Below are 22,524 nucleotides of genomic sequence, written 5' to 3'. Positions count from 1 at the left end.
TCATGCACAATCTACTGTTGCCAAGGCAAACTAGAAATCCAGATAAGTATTTCTGTCAATAGCATAAAAGTGCGTGGCCCATAAGACTTCCTTTGAGAATCTCCTTTAGTTTATTGTGAAGATTTTTACATTGCAATCTTTCCTATGCAGGTGGGTAGACACAGAATTAAAATTTATTACACTGCTTTCTAGGTACTGCTCTTGCTAAGTAAAAATTAACACTTTTACAAGGTACTTTTTCTTAATTTTTGTCTTTGATTGGATAGTATAGGGCTTCTAGTAAGAAAAAGAGGGAAATCTAGAAAGTAGAAAAATGTCTTGAAATCACAAATATTGATGTGTCAATTTAAGACCAGTTTTAATTTTATTTTAAGGTTAATACTCCTTTGATAAAATACAATCTGGTATTTTCTGTAGAAGTACAATCCTTTGTTTACACTGGTGTAAAGCTGTAACTTTCCTTTTATTTCATGTTATGTATGTTTACTTTTCAATTACACTTCTTCAAACATAAACTATGTAACAGGAGTGTCTGAACATCTATTTGACATTTATTGTAGTAAGGATATCATAAACAGAGCCAGTCCCATGGAAAGAGCTGTCATTTTGTTAAAATAACTTCCTTTAAGAGCCTCAGTTGGACAAAGACAGAGAATTGTGAGTTGTACAATTATTAACATAGTCTTGAATCTATATATTACAAACGAGATTTTACAGACCAGAAGTGCTGTACAAAATTGTTTGTACAGTATGGTTATCCTCCACCATGTTGCTAATTCAAACAAAAAGTATCCAGAATCAAAATGATCTTTTATCTGAAAATTTGCCCTAGTACTTGAAACTGCAAACACACAATATTTGGGATATATTTTTAAAATCAGGTATCTCATGTAGCAAATTGCTTATATTTCTGGCATTGTACAGCAACTGCTAAAAAAAAGAGGCTTCCTTCTCAAAAAAAAGCTAATGCAAGAATTTAAAAAACATTATTAATTTACATACACACACACATAGATCTATGTATCATATTAACTATTTTATGTAACTAATGTTATGTATTAAAATACAATAGTGCGGCTCCTAAACTGTAAATGCTGCACTTTCTTCTTTGTCAGAAAACCTTTTGAAGATCACAGTTAGCTGGGCACCACTGGTATCAACCTAAAAACTAATTTAGATTTTCCTAGAAGCCAGTGGCCTTTTTCTGTATGTACTAATACACTATAACATTTATGTATACAAGACTTTACATATATGAAATTTATGGAAATTCTGGAATAGGGATATAAACGCGTCTAAGTCCAAAACTGTGATGGGGCCAAAGAAGCATCAGGCAGCCATCTTTTAACTCTTCCCTCCTTCCCTCTCTTCCTTTGTTACCTGTCTAGCCAGAGCAAATAAAGAGAAGAAACTTTATTTTTAGGCTTCCGTAACTCTGCTGAAAACAAGACAGAATAAAATTAATTTGAAAATGTAATACCATATTAATATAAATTTTCAAGAAGTTAGAAGTCCTAATAATATCACAGACTTAACATCTCTTTGCAATTGACACTGTAACCCTTTTCTAGTAAAATCCAATTTTCAAAATCCATTTCTCATTTTGGTCTTCTACTTAAGATATGTATGCCCGTGGTCATTTTACAGCACATCTGAATAAAGTTTACATGGTCTATACACTAAAAAAAGAAGAAACTAATCTGATTTTAGTATACATCTGAACATGCACCACTACACATGAAACTTCTAGTGCAATAAAATAAGAATCAAACCCCCAGATTAAGCTGCACAGTAGTTTTGTATTCACAGTAACCTTGTTTATCAGGATCAGTTTGGTCAACTGAAGTCTCTTATTTCTGTTTGCTTGCTGAACATCTGTCAAAGAGAGAAAGGAGAATGTCTAATTCATATAGATACTCCTTTCTGTTCCTGAGCCAAAACAAATGTGATGTAATAACACAGTAATTTCATTCTTCCTAATATCATCAGTTTCTGTGAGTTTATACACTAATTATTATGAGTAAACATTAAGTTTTTCTCCCTTGAATTTTAAAAAAAGTTTCAAGAACATAAAAAGGGCCTTCAAGGAAGACATTTTTCATCAACACATCAACATTAAAATCTCCTAGAAGATAAGTGTTTCCTCTTCCTTAGAGGACTTATAACACATATCGCATTTTATGTGGTCTCTGGGTAGAATTCTTGACATTTTTATCTTGAGTCTGAATTCTAAAAGTAAAATCAAGATCAACTTTTGACTCCAAGACCAAGATAATGCTATTTCCCATCCCTAGGCGATACAGCAAAAATGAGCTAGGAGCTGGTATTATTTTTCGTCCTGCCAGTCCTCATTCACTGACCCAGAATTTACAGTTTTCACTTTTAACACGATTTGTCATTACGGAGATGCATTACATGATAGGAGTCTTCTGAAAAAGTACGAGACCTGTAGTTTTTCTACACTGAAAGTGGAAAAAAAAAATCACAGATGCTAACCAAATTTTAGAAGGGTAAATTACTTCTGTTGACCTAAATTTTTCTAATAGTTTAATTTAGACGCAGGATCTCTTTTCATTCTTCACTCTTATTTCTTCTACCGGTGTACTTCGCACGCACCTGTGGCATCAGAGAGATGAAAACTTTAAAAGACCTAACAGGTAGTAAAATATACTTGGAGTCTTCTTCAGCTTGGGGGTCTTATGAGCGAGGGGCATTATAAACAACAGATCCACTTTATTACTCTCTGTTCATCTTTCTATCATGCCTCTCATCCTTTCTGACCATAACATATTCCATCTTGTATCAATCCCATATCTTTTTCATAGCAATTCTAATAGTTGTGGAAGCTGACAAGAATTTCTCAAAAATATTTAAAAGTTCTTGATTCAGAAAGCTGTAGCTGTATATTTCAACCTCTCCTTTAGTATAAAGACTCACAGGTCTACAACAATTGTCTATTTTTTTGTAACAGAAAAGCTACCACTAACAGAAGCTACCGGTTTCCTTCACTTCAACCCTTGCTATGAGTCTCCTCATTTAAAAACAAATTATGCTATACTAATTCCATTGGGAATTCCTCTGCACACCACTAAGAAAAGCACATTAAAGATCAGGAAAGCAACTGATACTGGTCTTTCTGCCTATATCTGTTTGGCTTCATAAAAAAGACTTTTCTGTATAAACAAGAACTTGTTTTATTTTGAAGACGTGAAATAATCATAACCTTCTAAGAATTAAAGTACAAGTAGAATTTTTTACCTGTCTTTCAAAAAATTCAAACTTTAAAAATAGGGTTATAAATTCCGTAACAAAAAATCTAACTTGCTGCATCAAACAGTAAAACACAGACAAATGGTAAATAAAACATACTTCATAAACGAGTTGACCAGCCCTTTTCAAAATCACACACTCTGGATCAAAAGAAAATGCAAATGTAAAAGACCCATACAGACATAACTCTGAGTACAGAATGAAAGTACAGTGTATGAGTACAGTGAATGAATGAAAAGCCACAAGGAAAATAAATATAAAAAGGGTAAAGAGACTGAACCCAAGGGTTTAAAGCTCTTGATTCATATTTTCAAGCAGTATTGTACATCTGCTTCAAACTGATGCAGTTACATGCATCAGCATTACAATGTCAAAAAGGTAACTCTAGTGCTGCTTTCTCATCCATTAGAAGCAACCATCAATCAAAGGCAGCTTTCTGAGGTAAACGTGTAAGTAACTAAAAAATTGCTTCAATTTCAAGCTGTTGCTGATTCATGTTCTATCAAACAAAAAAGTGTTTTATTTGATTCATGTTCACTTTGGGAATCAGGATGAAACTCAGCTACTTAATTAAAATGAAAAGAAAGAGTCAGAGTCATGTTTCTCAAAAATACATGAGAGTTGTTCCATATACCTTGGAGTGGACAGACAATCAAACCAGATAATACAATTAACATAATAAACAAATTGAAATGATGACACAAGTCTTTCAAATTTCCATCTCTCGGGCAGAATAATTTCAAACAGTAGATAAAAATGAGCATTACATATACAGATAACTAATCTGTATTTGCATTCCTGTTAAAATCATTATGAGCATACCATCAGAATCCTCCTGACTACCTGTGCTCGTTTTGGCTGGTTAGAATTAATTTTCTTCAGCGAGCAGTATGGGACTTTGCTTTGGACTTGTGCTGAACACAGGGTTGGTAATACAGATATGTTTTTGTCATTGCTGAGCAGGGCTTGCACAGAGCCAAGGTTCTTTCTGCTTTTCATACTGCCACGTGGGCAAGGCAGTTGGGGCTGCATGGGAGGTTGGGAGGAGACACAGCCAGGACAGCTGACCAAAACTGACCAAAGGGACATTCCATACCATATAATATCATGTTCACTGGGAGCAAAAAGAAGGAAGGAGGGCACATTTGGAGTGATGGCATTTGTCTTGCCAAGCAACCGTTATGCATGATGGGGCCCTGTTCTGGAAATGTCTGAATACCTGCCTGTCCATGAGAAGCCATGAATGAATCCCCTGTTTTTCTTTGCTTGTGTCTGTGGTTTTTGCTTTCCCTATTAAACTGTCTTTACCTCAGCCCACAAGTTTTCTGCCTTTACCCTTCCTATTCTCTCCCAGATCCCACTGGTAGGGGAATGAACAAGCTGCTGCATAGGGCTTAGTTGCTTGTTGAGGTTAAACCATGACACTACTCAATTATGTTTAATAATTATAATCCTAATAACATTCCCTACCTTCAAAATCACTACAATAATCTTAAATAGTCTTTTGTTAGACTATTTTTTCCTCGCATACTCATATTTTAACTTACTTCTAATGGTACAATTATCCTAAAAAGAGTTTGACGTTCTGCAGTGGAAAGAATAAATAAAAGCATTTACCAGTAATTCCACCCACATTTACTAAAATTAGTACAGAATCATCTCTGGAAGAAAAGAATATCTCTTTCCTTTGAATGCATGTCAAATGTGCTCATGCATAGATCCTTCATAGTATATACTCAGTGTTAACCACCAGAATATCTGGCTTATCTATTTACTATGTTAGTATCAATATCATTCTGGGGAAGAAAAAGTTACATGGAAAAAGGCAACAATTGATGCAATACCATTTGCACACCATTTTCCCCTCCTCCTCCTCCCTATGGTTTGTAACTGAAGAAGAATATCATTAACTGAAAGGTGTGAGACAGTAAATTTTTAGTATAAACCCACAGTGGAATATTAACACAACATATTATTTTCACGACCAATACTTTTATTAGGTATCGGATGAGGCATTCATGCAAATGGATATCTACTGGCAGAATTCACCTTAAACACAGCATGCAGGGCTCAAAATACTGATGTTATTCTATTGCATAAAGAACTCCAAAGTTCTATACAAATACCATAGGTCAAGACAGTCTTCACAGATGTCATACGAACCATCTCAACTGGTATCCAATGTGTAGTGCCCTGAAGATGATAAACTTAAGGCAAACCCTCAGTCATAGAGATGAGGGCAAAGAAAAGGAAAATAAGATGGAAGGGAAGAAATTGCATTTGGGGAAAAATGTATGGTGGACTTAAAAAGTGGGAGCAAAAGAATGAAAAAAATAAACCCTAATCCTCGCATCCTTCACCAAAAAGCAGGTAAAGTGAGTCACGAACATCTCAAATGACCTAGTAAGGTACTAAAATCTACTTAGAATCTTTTTCAACTCATGGGTCTTACAGGTGTGGGGTATTACACACAATAGATCCAAAAGCTGCCACGTTCCAATTGCTCATTTAAAAAGACCAAAAACACTTTCTTCATTTAATCAGGAAGTAAGATGAGGCACTTGAAAAGTATTTATGAATACCTTCGTAATTGGCACTAACTATGTAAGACAGAAAGATCTGGATATTAATTTTATTGGTTTATATACTCGCTAACAAATAATTTTCAACAGGTGGGATGTTTAAGTGATTAAAGCACAAGTGTATTTATCTGTCCTTAGAGTTGATTTTTCCATGTAAGTAGGTACCTAATAATTACAAACTCATGGCTCAAGTATTTTCTGTGTGTATAATACAAGAAGCATGCAAGGTTCAAAAGAAGTTACAAGTAACCACATGGTGACAAAAATAAAAGGAAATAGACATACTCTTGGGTTAAAACCTGTAGTAAAGAAGCATGTTCATTTTAAATGGTCATTCTTTTCTCCATTGATTTAATGGGTAGCACTTGATGCAGCTGTGAAAACCAAAAATAAACTTGAATCTCGCCCTGAAGACTATAATCTAACTTCTAGCTCCCAAAATGGCAGAGAAATAGGTATCCTAATTCTGAGCTTTGAAATGAAATTACATAAAAGAGATTAACTGTTTATAACAGAAGAATTTTGGTGCAAGCAGCAATGAGGCAGTGACTCATGTTTTGCTATTTAATATGGACATAAATCCTCCCCCTCAAAAAGCTCAGTTACAATTTCAGCAGTGAAAATGGCATCTTTTCTGTTTCTCCCTTTAAAGACAGCATTTTTATCTCAAAGCCTGCCCAACAATGTAAATAATATTACCATGTAAATAAGCATATTAAAGCAGACGCCTTTCACATTTCTCTTTTACATATGTTTATTCTGTCAGAGACAATACAATCAATTTCCATTTACAACACAAACACAGTTATCATGTTTAAAGCATTTTCTTCCTGTCCCTAGTCCAGCCTTTTCGGTATACTCTTGGTAACAGGAGTTACTAAGCAATTTCACTAGGGAGGAGAAAAGAAAAGAAGAATACATACTACTTTGGAAAGTCAGACCACAAGCTGCTCTAGCTGCACTTCTCATGCAGCACAGATGAACAGTAAACTATCCCATTTTGTAAACATAAACCACAGCAAGCAAAATGGAATGGTATTATTGACTTCAACACTGCTGCTGCTGTGCAGCTCTGTTAATATCAGTTGCATTATCAAATGCTTTGATCCACCTTGAATCCAACTTTCCTGCTCTCCCTGTTAAAGAGAAATGTTTTGGAGTAACACAAGAAGCTTTGAATAACTTTTATTGAATCATAGCATAAACTGGTGGCTCCACTGCTTAATGTTCTTTGTTGTTCAACAACAGTCACAGGGGTGGAGGTTGGGGAGAGGGGGAGAAGCTAACTGATAGCTACCCAAATTAATTCACTGTTTTTACTTCAAGAAATGCAGACTTCTTACTAGAACCATAATTGACAATTTGGACACAAAGCTACTCCCATAAGCCAAAAAAACAAGGCCTCCAAGATCTTCCATTTATACCATTCCTCATGCTCCCAGACTGTCAAAAAAACCCCTGTGGGAACTTCTGTAATTTTATTCAAAGTTACAGGGCATTGCCATTTAAAAGAAATAAAAACAAATTATCATTCTGATTTAAGAGATACTGGGGAAAGAAAAAAAAATCAAATAGAAGATTCAATTTTAAAAACCTAGGAGAAAAATGCCTTAGGAAAAACTATCTGTATTGATCTATTTGCAAAGCCAGAAGTATTCTCTTAAAGTGGATGATTATTAAAAAACAGATAAGGACAAGAAGAATGCACAAATTAAGTTCTGTCCCCATTAGAAAGGCATGGAAGACTATGCTCTTCGAGGCTTCAGTCTTTCTTCATCACTATTCATTTTTCTGACTTATTATTCTGGTCATCTATATTTATATAATCTTACAAAAAATGTAAGTTTAAAAAAAAAATGTTTGAAGTCCTACAAACACCTTCCTGGCTGCTTGAAGTAGATTAAGTCAATAAAACAAAGCCCTAGTTACTATACTCAACTTGGATTCATACACACTCAAAATGATGCAATTCCATTCATGCCAGTTCATCTACCCCTGCTTACACACTGCCTGAATCCTTCTTATGCTATAGTAAATTTAAGAACAGTGGAAGAACATGAAAGTAGGCATTATAGAGAAACACTGGGGCTAAAATCACACTGTAAATGAAGTGATTATAATTTTGGAATTAAGCAAAGTACTAAGAAGTACTGTTTATCTGCAGTCTGTTAGAAAGGGGTAGTTCCTAAATCCCATTAGTACGTAAGGGGTAGATGGGCAAGACATTTCCAACAATAGTTAATGAGTTCAATAAAGTATAGCAATTCCCCTTGGTCCTGCTCTGAATTGATACAACCGACAAGGAATGACTCAGCTAATCTGTACATGAGAGTTGTACAAATTCTCAGAACCCACAGTCACGTAACACGGACTAAAGAAAAGTGCTGCTAAAACAACTGCTACCAAGATACGGAGACATATATCCAGAGCCTGGTATTCTTATTCCTTAACATTAACCCCTTGTAGGGTAATGTTTTGCAAAAAGAAACATTTATTTGAATGCAAAAGAAGCTAAATTGAAGAATTTAAATAAGAATACCTGCATCAAGAGTCCATTCGAATAATCACATGAGTATGAAACATATGGTATGTTTTCCTACTTTTATAAAAGTATCAGGCAGAGGCAATAAACCATGTCTCAGACAGATGCATCCAGGAAATCTAGCAGAAGTTTCCAACTGGGTCTTTGTCTCTTACCTCATTCTGTTTAATTACTACTTATAAAGCACAAAGACATTTTTCTTCCATATATAGGGGTGTTCATCAGATAGGCTATAGGGAATTAGCATTCAATGAGAAAGACTCCGTCTTGTCAAAAAGCTTCTCCATGAGAGCAGCAAGGGTATTCACAGAGAGAGGAGCAACTTCAAAAACTGCAGTGAATGTGATAGCCATGTAAAACTAACTTTAAGAGACTGAGGCACAAGAGTTAGAGAACCCTTATTTTCAAAGTCTGCAAAGGATACTGTTACTCTTCAGACTGGAAAGGCCCATACACAACCTGATCTAGGACAGCAAATATACATCGGGGGAAGGAGGAGAATCAAGATGTAAGAATGCCAGTGACATGTTCATTCTCAAAAGGTGGGTTTCAAGAACAACTCAATTACATACAATTCCTGTCACTGCACTTATGTTTCACTGGTCTACCTTTAAAAATCTTTCCTTGAGGACATAACTGTCTTTGACTTCTGGTCTCAGTTTTGGAATCTGAACGACCTTCTTTTTCAAGTACAGAGACCTATAATTGTGCAGAATTTAAACAATTGGTTCTTAGTTGTAATACAGGTTTTGCCAGATTATATCAATAAAAATCCTTACTACAGAAACTTCAATTTCCTTTTCAGTTTGTCTTCAAGAGCCAAAGAGAACCTCTTTTATAGAAAAACTGCCCCTAAAAGATTAAATAAGGTGCCCCTAACAAAGTTGGAGAATTTATCAATGAATAATGGAGACCTCCTTGAGTTGCTTAGTCTCCAGAACTGTCTACATTTCCAATCTCTTTCCCCAGCGTAAAAATTTCTGTTTAAATAATTAAATAATCCTATTTTTTTTCCTGTGACAATACGCTTTGGGTTCCAAGGCTTGACAAAATCCAGGGTAACTCAGTGTTGGCATTTAGAGTACCAGCTGGTAAAAAAAGGACAGAAATACTAATATTACTAAAGTCAACTCTAAAAATAGCTAAATGAACAGTTCTACAAGTTTACCCCAGAGAACAGGATTAATTTTAATCTCAACAAAGCTATTTCTTGTCTCATTCCAAATTATTTTGTCATAGCATGTCTTCTGAGGCACAGATACAAGCCTGCAGTCCTAGATTCTGAAGTCCTTAAATCACAATCAGAATTTCACCTCAGGAAAGCATTTTCTCTTCACATAAAGTTTACAAAGTGCTGCAATATGATCTGATACAGCACAGGGCTGGATAAACACATCATGTGGTAGGTTAGCAACTAGTTCACGGGTCAAGCACGGAGGGTAACAGTGAATGGGGAAACATCAGACTGGTGACCTGTCACTAGTGGGGTTCCACAGGGCTCCATCTTAAGCCCCATGCTCTTCAACATCTTCATAAATTACTTCAATGCAGGACTGGAAGGGACACTAAGCAAGTTTGCAGTTGACACAAAACTCAGAGGAGCTGTTGACCCCCTCGAAAGCAGGGAGGCCCTGCAGAGAGACCTCAACAAATTACAGGACTGGGTAATCATCAAACATTTGAAGTTCAACAAGAGGAACTGCCAGATTCTGCACCTGACATGGGGCAACCCTGGATATATGGACAGACTGGGGAATGAGATGCTGGAAAGCAGTGCCATGGAAAGGAGTCCAGCTTGATGGCAAGCTGAATGTGAGTCAGCAGTGCCTTGGCAGCCAGGAGGGCCAACAGTGTCCGGGGTGGCAACCATGTCCTGTCCAAAGCATCGCCAGCTGGTCAAGGGAGGGAATTGTCCCGCTCTGCTCTACACTGGGGCAGCTTCACCTTGAATATTGTGTGCAGTTTTGGGCACCACAATGTAAGAGAGATATTAAGCCATCAGAGAGCATCCAAAGGAGGGCGAAGTTGTATATTACAAAAACGTTCTTCACCCAGAGGGTGGTTGGGCACTGGAACAGGCTCTCCAGGGAAAGTGGTCACAACACAAAGCCCGACAGAGTTCAAGAAGCGTTTGGATGATACTCTTGGGCATATGGTGTGACTCCTGGGAATGGGTGCAGAGTTAGGAGTTGGACTCAATGATCCTTGTGGGTCCCTTCCAACTCAGCATATTCTATGATTCTGTGATAATGGAGTGTTATCTGCTCTGCCTTGTGGAGATTCAGAAGAGCGTTTAAATAGATCTGAATGCAAAAGTATGTGGTTTATCAGCACTCAGAATCATTCTTCTGAAGAGTCTCACAGTATTCAGATTTTTGGGACATGATACCGTACTGCTTTTAGGGAAAGAATAGCCAGACCAGTACTAACTGCAGTTTCTCCTTTTTGTCAGCAACAAATGGAGTCAGAGTGCAAGGCCATGGAAGCATCACACCATGACACATGAAGGACTTCCCATGCAAGCATCACACCATGACACGTGAAGGACTTCCCATGCCTACAACAGAGTTCTCAAAACACCAGAATGAATTTGCAAGAAAAACATGTTCGGTGCATAAAGAATTGTTTGGATAGTTGCATCCAGAGGTGGTTGGCTCAGGTGATGAGTGGTGTCCTCCAGAGGTCTGGGACCAGTACAGGTACCAGGGTTTTTTAGTATCTGTATTAATGACACAGGCAAAGGGATTCAGGGCACCCTGAGCAAATCTGCTGACAACACCAAGCTGAGTGTTGCTGGAACCTCACGGGATTTAACAAGACCAAGTGCAAAGTGCTACACCTGGGTCAGGGCAACTCCTGGTATCAATCCAGACTGGGGGATGAACAGATCGAGAGTAGCCCTGCTGAGAAGGACTTGGGGGTGCTGGTGGATGAGAGGCTGGACATCAGTGTGCACAGCCCAGAAAGTCAACCATAACCTGGGCTGATTCAAAAGCAGCGTGGTCAGCAGGTCGAGGTGACTCTGCTCCTCTACTCCACTCTGGTAAGACTTCACCTGGAGTACTGCGTCCAGCTCTGGGTTCCTCCACAGAGAAAGGACATTTAACCTGCTGGAGCAAGAACAGATGAGGGCCACAAAGACAATTTGAAGAATGGAGCATCTCTCCTATGAGGAAAGGCTGAGAAAATCAGAATTGTTCAGCCTGGAGAAGAGAAGGCTCCAGGGATAGCTTATAGCAGCCTTCCAGTACCTAACAGGGTCCTACAGGAAAGCTGAAGAGGGACTTTTTTACAAGGGCACATAGTGATAGGAAAAGGAGAAATGACTTCAAAATGAAAAAGAGTACGTTTAGATTGGATATTAAGAAGAAATTCTTTACTGTGAGGGTGCTAAGGCACTGGAAGGGGGTGCCCAGAGAAGTTGTGGACGCCCCATCCCTGGAAGTGTTCACAGCCAGGTTGGATGAGGCCTTGAGCAAACTGGTCTAGTGGAAGGTGTCCCTGCCCATGGCAGAGGGTCTGGAATAAGATGATCTTTTATCCCTTCTAACCCAAACCATTCTGTGATTCTACGAAAATCGGCTAGACTGTTTCAGTCACCTGCATACAACAGTCATTATTTTACAGGGCATCATAGTGTGAAAGCGTACTCAGACTTGCCATAAATGGACAGCTTGGCCTACTGTTTGAGGAGTCTGTACCTTTGATGTATTCTATCACAAAATATCACATTTTCCCAGCTACACCTTCATGGAGTTTCCACTGGATGCATTTCCAGGTCCTGACATAAACTAGTGCAATACTATCATCTCTTGCCAAATCAGGCAAAGGATAAAAGCATAAATTAGTAATACTGAGCAAGCATGGGGATAAAAGCTCATTATAAGTACAAAATGTTCTTACAGACACTTGTAACTTTCTAAGGAAAGTGATATAAAGGAGAATTATTATACTTATACATTAATTATATGCCATCTCAAAATGAACCATACAGCTGTTATTTATTAAATGCCAGTGCTCATCTAAACAAAAACAGAAGAAAGTCAGTCTCCTGCTAAGCAACATGCTATTTCTGTATGGGATCAGTCACGTAGAAAGAAAGAAACATGGGAAATACTTAGCTGGATATTCCTGTGTAGAACATTTCTAGGAGAGGATGATAAGATTTTCCCAGGGCAACAGTACAATTTTTAGAAGTTAAGAAAACCCACAGATTTTCCAACTGTCTTTAATATCTAAAAACACATCCCCACAGCTACCTAGTTTCTCCTAATTATGTCATGCGTAAAGATGCTCTGAAACACAACTGACATCTCCAGAGAAGAATTTGACATTGCATAAGGAAGAGCTACTGAACTCACATATCAAAGCTATCACGCAGACTTCCAGAACCTGATCTCCTTTTACAACAAGCTGAACCACTTAGTGGTGGTGTAGGCTATGGATGTTGTCTACCTGGACTTCAACAAAGCCTTTGACACTGTTTCTCACATCATTCTCCCAGAGAAGCTGGCAGTGCATGGCTTGGACAGGTGCACTCTTCACCAGGTTAAAAACTGGCTGGATGGCCAGGCCCAGAAAGTGGTGGTCAGTGGTGCTACATTCAGTCACAAGTGGGGCTCCCCAGGCTCAGGAGACAGTCCTGTTTAATATCTTTATCACCAATCTGGATGATGGGATCAAGTGCACCCTCAGTCAGTTTGCAGACACCATCAGGCTGGTTGAGAGTGTTGATCTGCTGGAGAGTAGGAAGGCTCTGCAGAGGCATCTAAACAGACTGGATTGATGGGCTGAGGCCAATTGTATTAGGTTCAAAAAAGTGAAGTGCCAGGTCCCGCACTGTGGTCACAACAGCCCCAGGCAGCACTACAGGCTTGGGGCCAAGTGGCTGGAAAGCTGCTTGGCGGAGAAGGACCTGGGGGTGTTCATGGACAGCAGCTGAACATGAGCCAGCAGTGTGTCCAAGTGGCCAAGAAGGCCAATGGCATCCTGGCCTGTATCAGCAAAGTGTAGCTAGCAGGACCAGGGCAGTGATCATCCCCATGTACTCGGCACTGGTGAGGCCACACCTCTAATCTTGTGTCCAGTTCTGGGCCCCTCACTACAAGAAAGACATTGAGGTGCTGGAGCATGTCCATAGAAGGGCAACAGAGCTGGTGAAGGTGTGGAGCACAAGTCTTGTGAGAAGCAGCTGAAGGAACTGGGGACGTTCAGTCTGGAGAAAAGGGCGCTCAGGGGGAACCTCATCACTCTCTACAACCACTTGAAAGGAGGCTGTAGCCAGGTGGGGGTTGGCCTCTTCTCCCAGGCAACAAGACAAGAGGCAAAGGCCTCAAGCTGTGCCAGGGGAGGTTCAGGTTGGACATCAGAAAGAATTTCTTCACTGAAAGGATGGTTAAGGCTACCCAGGGAAGTGGTGGAGTTGCCATCCCTGGAAGCGTTTAAAAACCAACTGGACATGGCACTTAGTGCTATGGTTTAGTTGACATGGTAGTGTTCACTTAAAGGTTGGACCCAATGATCTTGGAGGTCTCGTCCAACTTTAACGATTCTTAAAGTCCATTTAATGTCAAAGAGCTCATTAAATACACTACAGCTGATACTCTGGTCATTTCAACCAGTACTTGACTTCACAAATTCAAAGTATACATTCAAAATTAGAGTAATCAGAACTAAATCTGGTTTGCTATTGATGGGAGAGCCATCTATCAGCTGTGACTTCTCTGCTCATGCTCCCCCTTATGGTAGCATGAGCAGTTGCTTGTATTTTGTACCACATTTTGTTGGGAAGCAAGCGTCTGAAAAATGTTAGAATTAGCATCAATTCCCTAATCTGACCGAGACCGTGGCTACAACAACACTAGTGCCGGCACACAGAACTTATCAGGAACATGCAGTCACATAAGGAAAGGAGAAGAGAGTTCCTCTCTGATAGAGGAAGAGCGTCATTAAGTTTGACTGTGAAACTAGACACCAGGAAACCGTAGCTTCATAAATACCATAAGCCAGCCAAATTAAGTGCTAAGTCTCAAAGACATTTCACCCACTCATGAGCATTGTTCCTATGCTGCTATCCAATTCCTTTGTGCTGGCACTGGTCTTTTTTGAAGTGCACAGAGTCCTGGATCACACAATCAATCTGTTTTAAAACTAACGATCACTTTCAGGGTTTGCCTCAGATAAATTCCCCAATGCGCTGTGCAGGCACAAGTGCAAACATAGCACAATCACTAGAAAAGGGAGAGGAGTGGCATTGCCATCTTCCTGCACTGACTGGAGCTTGAGAAAGAAAACTGAAATGTAGATTTTTCTCCCTCCTCTCTTCTTTTTTTTCTTTTTTTTCTTTTTTTTTGAGGTTTCTCAAAGCACTATTTTAACTCCGCTCTGTATATTCACAGCTGGTTCCTCAGCTGCAGTTTCAACTCAGCAAATATGATTAACAGAAGTATTTGCACAAATCTAAATTTAAATAAAAGTATGTGACTTTACAACACTTTAGGAGTCTATGGGTACACCTTTCACTTTAGGGTGAAAGAATCAATTTCGTATACATTAACTTACTTGTGTAACACAGTCAATGTCAAGCAAATAGTTTATTTGTCCAACTAAGTGAATCAGAACTAAACTTTTATAAAATTTAGGTTGCAATTTACAAAATAAAAGATGAAGAAAAGAAGACTGAAGAAATACTTTTTACATTAATATTTACAGCTTGGCAGTATAGACGGAAGAATTATTTTCCAATATAGCTGGATCTTCCAGTACACCATGTATGCATCAGGACCAGAAGCTGTATAATCAGAATAGAGTAGCCATTTTTCACGATTATATAATACAAAAAAACCTACACAATGTAGACAATCAGCTTCTAAAGCTACATTTAAATGAAAGCTTTCATTTAAAATTAAAGGCTAGTTGCCTTCACCTTCAGAGAAATTTTCCAAAACTAACATGCTGACTATAAACTAGACAAAAAAAAACCACAAAACTTTTAAACAGTAGTGGGTTTGACATTCACAATTAACTACACATAATGTATTAAATGATGTTTGGAATTTGAGAATACTCTAGCTAATCAAGCATGGCTACAATAAAGTACAACTTTTTTATTGTTGTTGGGTTTTTTTTTTAAGTTGTGCTAAGTTTAGAGGCATAGAACACTTTCCAGTCTAGATAGAGTATCTATTGTGTCTTCAAAAACCATTTTGGAGAGGCACCGTGTTGTTTTCTACACCAACAGATAGGATCTCTCCAAACCCAAAGTACACTATGTTCCCAAAAGGCTGAATAATTCAATCTTCCACCTTGATAACTCATTATCACCCTGTTATTTTGAGTATGACAGACATGTCAAGGTCTAGAAGCTTTAACACTAAGCAGGCACAAATAAAAAAAGAAAAAAAGTAGCTGACTACAAACTAATACAACACAACAATGTAAAAGCCCTAGGGAAATCTACCAGGAAAGCCCTCAGAAAACAAACCACACTGCAGTGCACATGCCAGTAAGCATCCTTGTATCCAAAACCAGATTCGCATCAGGCAAAGAATACATAACTTTGGCCGTATACCCTAAAACAATGAGCTACAGTTAGACAAATTAATATAAGTAATAACATGAATCAAACATCAGAAAACATGGAAATTAAGACTACAGCCAAAAGTTCACAGCAGGAATAAAAATTACTGTCCCTGAGTTGTTTATTGCCACTGTCCTGATAGAGGTCACGATGCCTTGAGGTGGAATGCAAACTATTCAATTGTTTCAGTGTAGTCTGGCATCCTGTCTTAATCTGCTGATGGTTTTATGATAAGCCATCAATCTTGACACTGACATGGCTGAGGTGCACAGTTATTCTGCTGTCCTTCTTGTTCTGTTGGGCCAGCAGTGTGCAAAACACCGGCACAATACAACCCTTTGGTGATTCCTGTTAGACCCTCCAGCCAAACACACAAGCTGAAGCTCTAAAACATAGATATTAGACACTCCAATGCCTCTCCCTCTTTAGGTACCTAAATCCATTTGATTTCAATGGAAGTTCATAAACATCCCTGACAATTGGGTCTAAGGAAGCCTAGTTCCTCAACAAGAATTAAGGTTAATTGAGTTAAAAAAGATGACAGTCCAATTTGTTACCACATTTTTATTTAATTAGGATTTGCTCAGTCTAACTGCAGAATGTCACCTAATTAAAACTGAGTACTCCGGGCATCAGTGATCTAAAGCAGAAGTTCACTCTGTCACAATAAAGTGACTTTAACCACCAGGAGAGCTACTACGTCCTCTCCTTTTGCTTGTTTCTGTATCCCCATGATGCAGCAAATCAAGGAGTTGATTTAGCTGAAAATTAATGTCACTAAAAATGATCAGCCTTAGCTAGATCATCTTATCAATCTACTTCATTGCACAGTTATCTGAAAAACAGTACTAGCAGAAAAGGGAAGACTGAAAGCAAAGTCATCCACTACAAATAATTATGAGAGAGAGAGAGAGAGAAACTTTTTAGGATTATCAAAATTACTATTATCACTTTAGAATGTGAAACCAAACTGTGATAGGTAGCAATAAAAAACAATTAAAATGAAATCATGTTCTATGAAAGTGAGATCTTAAACAGGATTATTGTGTCCAGGTACTTACCATGAGCTAAAAACATTCAGAGGTATATAATTATGTCATATTTAAGAGAAGACAATGAACAGAAATTTACAAAATCTGTGACCACACATCATGTCTAGACACAGACAAGACACTGTGGAAATACAAAATAATCATTAGATGGTTACAAATAAATACCAGATGAGTAAAACAATTAACTTCGCAATATAAGAAGCAAAAGACCATGCCCCAAGCTCCACGGTATTACTGGCAAATGAGAAGTGAAGAACACAAGAAGTCAAAAAAGAAGAATGAACTGATGAAACAGTGACAGCTGGGAAATCTCTGTCTTCCCGTATACACAGCAAAGCAAGAATCAGTCACTAGGAAAAAAAGAAAACTATTCTCTCTAACTCAGATGTCAACCCATTTTTTAGACTACAATAGTAAAAGACTGCAGGAGTAGAACTCTAGAAAAAAACAAGTACCTAGTAAACACAGAACAACTCTGCATATAAGGAAAACAGAGTATTCGATTTCAGGGATGGGTAGGAGAAGCTGGGGGCAGCTTTTAAAGTGAAAGGATGTGAAAACAGAAGAAAGTGGTTGAGGTTTTTCGTTCAGAATGAAAGCTATTAAAGTATGTGGATTCTTCCTGAACTTCAACAGAAAAACATCAGTAAACACTAGGTTTGCTATAGCATACAAAGGTTTCATTCAGTTTAGTTAGCCCTAATGCACTGTACAAGCAACACTAAATATATTCTCAGTAAATCTAACATCTTCAATGCGGTTAGAGCACGCTGCTAATAACAACAAGGTTGTGGGTTTGATCTCTGTATGGGCCATTCACATTAGAGCTCGACTGGATGATTCTTGTGGGTCGCTTCCAACTCAGAATATTCTGTGATTCTGACTCAACTTGCAGATTAGGCTTCCATAAGTGACAATATAAATGACACTGTGACGCAAGTAGTATTTTGATATTATTTGTAGATATTTAAAGGTAAGAGATTTACTTTCTAACATTGTTCTTGAATATTTTTAATGTATATGAAGATAACATTATCCTTTTCAAATGTGCTATAACACAGCCATCATTAACAATTCCTTTCAATCTCATCAAGGTTATTTTTATAGTTGGATTTTCAGAAAAGGCAGTGGCTTTTTGGATAATATCAAGGAGCATCCCACATAAGGGACAACCTGAAGGCCAGCAAATAATGCATCTGCTGGAGAAAACAAGACACAAAAAGACCAGACTGACATTACTGTCAAACAGCAACAGGCAGGGATATTCCATTACAATATATTAAAAAATTCCTGACAAACCAAAAGTACATACCTCTGTACATTATGTAAAAGATACTATCTGTGTTACAGACAGCTTTTCAACTGTTTGTTTTTACTCCCCTAAGTACCAGGAAGGTAATATACTATTGAACAGCAAAAGCTTCCCCTCGATTATTATATTAACATACCTGGAAAGCAACTGATTGCCTTACAAAAAGCCTATCAAGCAGAGCTGAAGCTACCTTTCAGCAATGAGAACAATGCAGAGGCAAAAATGAAAGCTTCATCAAAAGAAAAAGAATGTTATGTCCCCAGAACAGCTGCTCAAGAAGAGAGAAAGCAAATAAAGATGTCAGGAGAAGGTCAAGGCCAGACTGAATAGCAATTGGCAAAAGGAAAGATATGAAGTGGAACATTTATCATTTAACAAGGCAATGAGCTAGTTAACACAGATTGCTGGAAACATGATCTTTAATTGGGAAAAGAGCAAAGAAATTTGCTGCCACACGGGGAAAGAAAAAGAAGTCAGCTACGCTGATTGTTGTGAGGTAAAAACCAAAATTGATATGCATACTTTCAATGATATGCACAACATACAAACTGTTTTCTCCGAATTTACCTAGTCAACAGACTGCTTTGATTACAGAAATGCACAGCAAGTTTTAAAATCTTCTATTTAGTAAATTTCAGCATTAAAATATATATATATATATGTAAACAAAACACAATACCAAAAGTAGTATCAGTGGACAAAAATGCTTACCTAAAAATAACGCCATGCACCCCAAAACTCTAAACACTGAGCACAGGCATAGATCAGAAAAGCACTTAACACAGCAGAATAAGCAAACTGAGAGGTAGCTGCAGCTGGTTCTTCAATTACTAGGTATTGTTTAAAAATGCATATTCAACTCAAAATCCCTCAGAACATTTGTACTTTCAAAGATGAGTTGCACAGTAATTGAAAGACCTGTATTTTAAACTACCAAAATTTAAGTTCTTCAAGTAGCTGCAAATCAATACCTTCAACAAGAAGAAGGAGGTAAAATGAAAAACCAGAATAGTGAGAAGTATTAACACAGTATCTTCTACAGTAATTCCTAAGGACTATAAAACTAATCTCTCAAGTTTTCTCTTCTGAAAGTCCAAACATATACAGGATGCTAGAACAGCTCTGCTTTCAGCCCGTGGTAACTGCCCACGAGTGAAAATTCACTTTGAGGGAATAAGAACTTCCTGAATGATTGGTGTTTTTAACGTTAATATTCATGGAATCTTGCAAAATCAACTGCAGGGAAAAACATGATTAAGTACAACTCTGTGCTGGTGAAGGCCATATTAAAAGCAATGTTTATACGCGTACACAGGCACCCTACTCCAGGGTGGCTTTTTAAAATTACAGTACCTATTTTTATCTTGCCTATATGTTCAACACAGTGGAAGGTAAAAAAAACTACTGAAAGACAAAAAAAAAAAAAAAGTTGTATGCAAACATGATGGTCAGCAATGTTTCAGAGCAATATTTTAGGAAATACCTGAGTAGATAAACAGCCCTTTCAATATCACTGAGTTCTTCATCAACTGTCAATCTTTCTATTTCTTCTGGTGTCTGTCAAGTGTGAAATAGAGATTATGAGTTTCCAATGCCTTATTATTTCACTATTTTGATCTTCTTAAAACAAGTCCTTCCTCCCCACATATCCAGGGACAGTTTCATGAGTTACCTGAATTTATCCATGAAATCTCTAGCCAACATTTCAAATTCAATCAAATAAATCTTTCACCAGGAAAAGATGCAATGTTAGAGCAGTACAATTCCATGTCAGGCATTATCACTATTAAAGTAAAAGCAAATCACATATAAATTAATCTAAAGACCTAAGTTAGTCTAATTTTTCCCCAGCTTAATATTCTTATACTGGAAATATTAAGTCCCTGCTTTGTAGTATTCAAGACTGTTTATTCCAAAAATAACTGAAAATAATGTTTAGGTATCCTGGTGTCGTAAAAAAAAATAAATAGACTGTCTACTCACTTAGCTATACATAAATAAAACAAACACAATTTTAAACGGATTTTAAAGCATCCTTCTTTTCGAGGTATATACCTTCAGGCTCCTGCGTACTGGCCTCTCTATAATAGTTAGTTCCTGCAGGTCTTCTATGTATCCGAACAGATTGCTCTGACTAAAATCCATTTTGGAGAAGGTTAGCGGACGCATGTAACACCTAAAGCCTTCGGCAGCCGACGCTGTCCCCGAGCCTCACATCGCCCTGCGGGCGGCGGGACCGAACGCTCCGGGCGCTCCCGCCGCCGGCACAGCCCGGGCTCGGCGCACTCACTGCGGCAGCGCCCGCCGCGCCGCCCGCCTCCGCCCAGCCTCCTGCAGGGAAACTTTCTCCGCTCGGCCCGGGCGGGCAGCGAGCGGGGCCGGCACCCGCAGCCCCGGGAGCGCCGGTGCAGCTGCTGGTGCCTCGGCGGGCGGGAGTTTCGAGCCAAGTTTCCCCTGGTCGCGAGCCGCGCCTGCCCGCTGCGGGGGCCAGGGAGCGCGCTGCCCCCGGCCGGCAGAGGGTACGGCGGAGCCCCCGGCGCAGCACCCGGGACTGCGGGGCTCGCTCCGCACCGGCAGGGCACGGCGCAGCAGGGCACGGCAGGACGCGGTAGCGGAGCAGCCCCGCCGCGGCGCCCGGGTGCCGCCTCTCCCCCCCGCCCCGGGAGGAGGGACGGTTGCTGCGGTGCAGTGACGCTCCCCGCCCCCGTCCCGCGGCGCGGCCCCGTGGGCTCCCTCCCCGGCGTCGCGGGGGTGAGCGCCACGGACCCCAGCCGGGGCAGCCCCAGCACCGGCTCGCCGGTCGCCGGGGCAACGCGGCACTGCCGCGGCCTCCGCGGGGCAGAACAGCGCCCGAGCGCGGCACCGTCGGAACACGCGGGGGGCGCCGCCCCCTCAGAGCCGGTACCGCGCCTGGGGTGCCCCAGCAGCCGCAGCCCAGCCTGCCCCGCCGGGCTCCCCCGCCTGCTGCTGGGAGCTTCTTGTCCACAGCTCTGGCTTCTGTTGGCTTCCCCTCCCACAGCTGCAGCCTCCTTGAAGCTCCTCGTCCGCTGCTGCGGCCTCCTCGGTGGGGCGCGGCATCCCCTCAGCCGGGCGGTGTCCCCCTCCAGTGGTGCTGGGACCCCGCTCCAGTGTCCTGCCCCGCTCTCATAGAACTACACAGGACAAACCTCTAGATGAGCTGATTTTAAAGAAAAGTCCAAATATATGCTTTTATATTAATCTTAAAGAAAAAAGAAAAAATCTTTTACATCCACAGCAGTAAATTATGAATCTACACCGAAGACATCACTTGCACTCTTCATAAATTCTTATTCTTCACCTTTTACATTCCAGACCCAGGTTATACACCACTCACACTTACCGCAGTGCAGATTTCCATATGGATCGTCTTCCTGATACATGCAGTTATGCCTTGGATGCTGTAGGATTTACCATGCTCATTCACAAACTTAGAGTACACTGGGGGTACAAGGGAGAGTATTTTTTTCAGAATAAAGGTACACCATTTTTACCCCTGATTCACAGACAAATAAGCATGGAAAATGTAATCTTTTTAAAAAACTTGGTAGGACAGCTCCTGTTGGGGTGGGTCAGTGATGCAAAATTCATGCAGGACAAGAATCATTACACACAGTTGGACTCAGCATTTACTAGCTAAGTTATTCACCAGGCCTCTAGACAGTGGTATTTGCAATAATTATATAGAACACAACTAAGCAAATCACACTCACGGAGGAGTTAAAATCCCTGTAAATATTTCACAAGGGCTTGAGTGGGTACAATGTTTTACTATTATTGTGAAATGCCCACATGACCCAATAAGTTTTGTTAATAAAGTATAAAAGTAATTCCAGAAATTGTAAGAATTAAAATTGTAAGAAGTATGTAGTATATTGCCCAGAATTTTAGCAACTTTTATTCCGTGATTGGTAAGTACCTCAGCTTATATCTAGCAAAAAATAAACATGGTCCCCTGTCTGTTATTTCTCTGTCTACCAATTAGGACAAATCCTGTGCTCAGTTAAACAAGTAAAACAGTAAAAAATTAGAGCATCTCCATTAATTGCAAATGTACAACAAAAAATCTAATCCAAAATATATATAAATAATCAAAGTGTTACGTAATAGAAAACTAAAACCATTTGGAGTTTTCAAGGCATGACAATGAATTAAAATGAGAACAGTAT

General features: G+C 39.4%; 1 protein-coding gene across 7 annotated transcripts in view; it reads right to left on the bottom strand.

The window, feature by feature from the left end:
- Positions 1-21,115, bottom strand: part of PPP4R4 (protein phosphatase 4 regulatory subunit 4) — a 68,072-nt gene extending 46,957 nt beyond the window's left edge. For 3 of the 7 annotated variants that reach the window (XM_032691010.1, XM_032691014.1, XM_032691009.1), the window contains exons 1-2: positions 20,393-21,109; positions 19,821-19,894 (exon numbers count right to left, since the gene is read on the bottom strand). In XM_032691010.1, the coding sequence (XP_032546901.1) occupies positions 19,821-19,894; positions 20,393-20,506 (188 nt within the window). In that variant the 5' untranslated portion in view covers positions 20,507-21,109. Of the gene's footprint in view, positions 1-19,820; positions 19,895-20,392 lie in introns of all 7 variants that reach the window. The other 4 variants (XM_032691013.1, XM_032691015.1, XM_032691018.1 and 1 more) reach the window with 3 other exon arrangements.
- Between the last annotated feature and the right edge of the window lie 1,409 nt (positions 21,116-22,524).

Source organism: Chiroxiphia lanceolata, chromosome 6, assembly GCF_009829145.1.
Source record: "Chiroxiphia lanceolata isolate bChiLan1 chromosome 6, bChiLan1.pri, whole genome shotgun sequence".
Classification (NCBI taxonomy): Eukaryota; Metazoa; Chordata; class Aves; order Passeriformes; family Pipridae; genus Chiroxiphia; species Chiroxiphia lanceolata.
The sequence above is the reverse complement of the archived record's forward strand: the minus strand, read 5'-3'. Positions and strand labels throughout refer to the sequence as shown.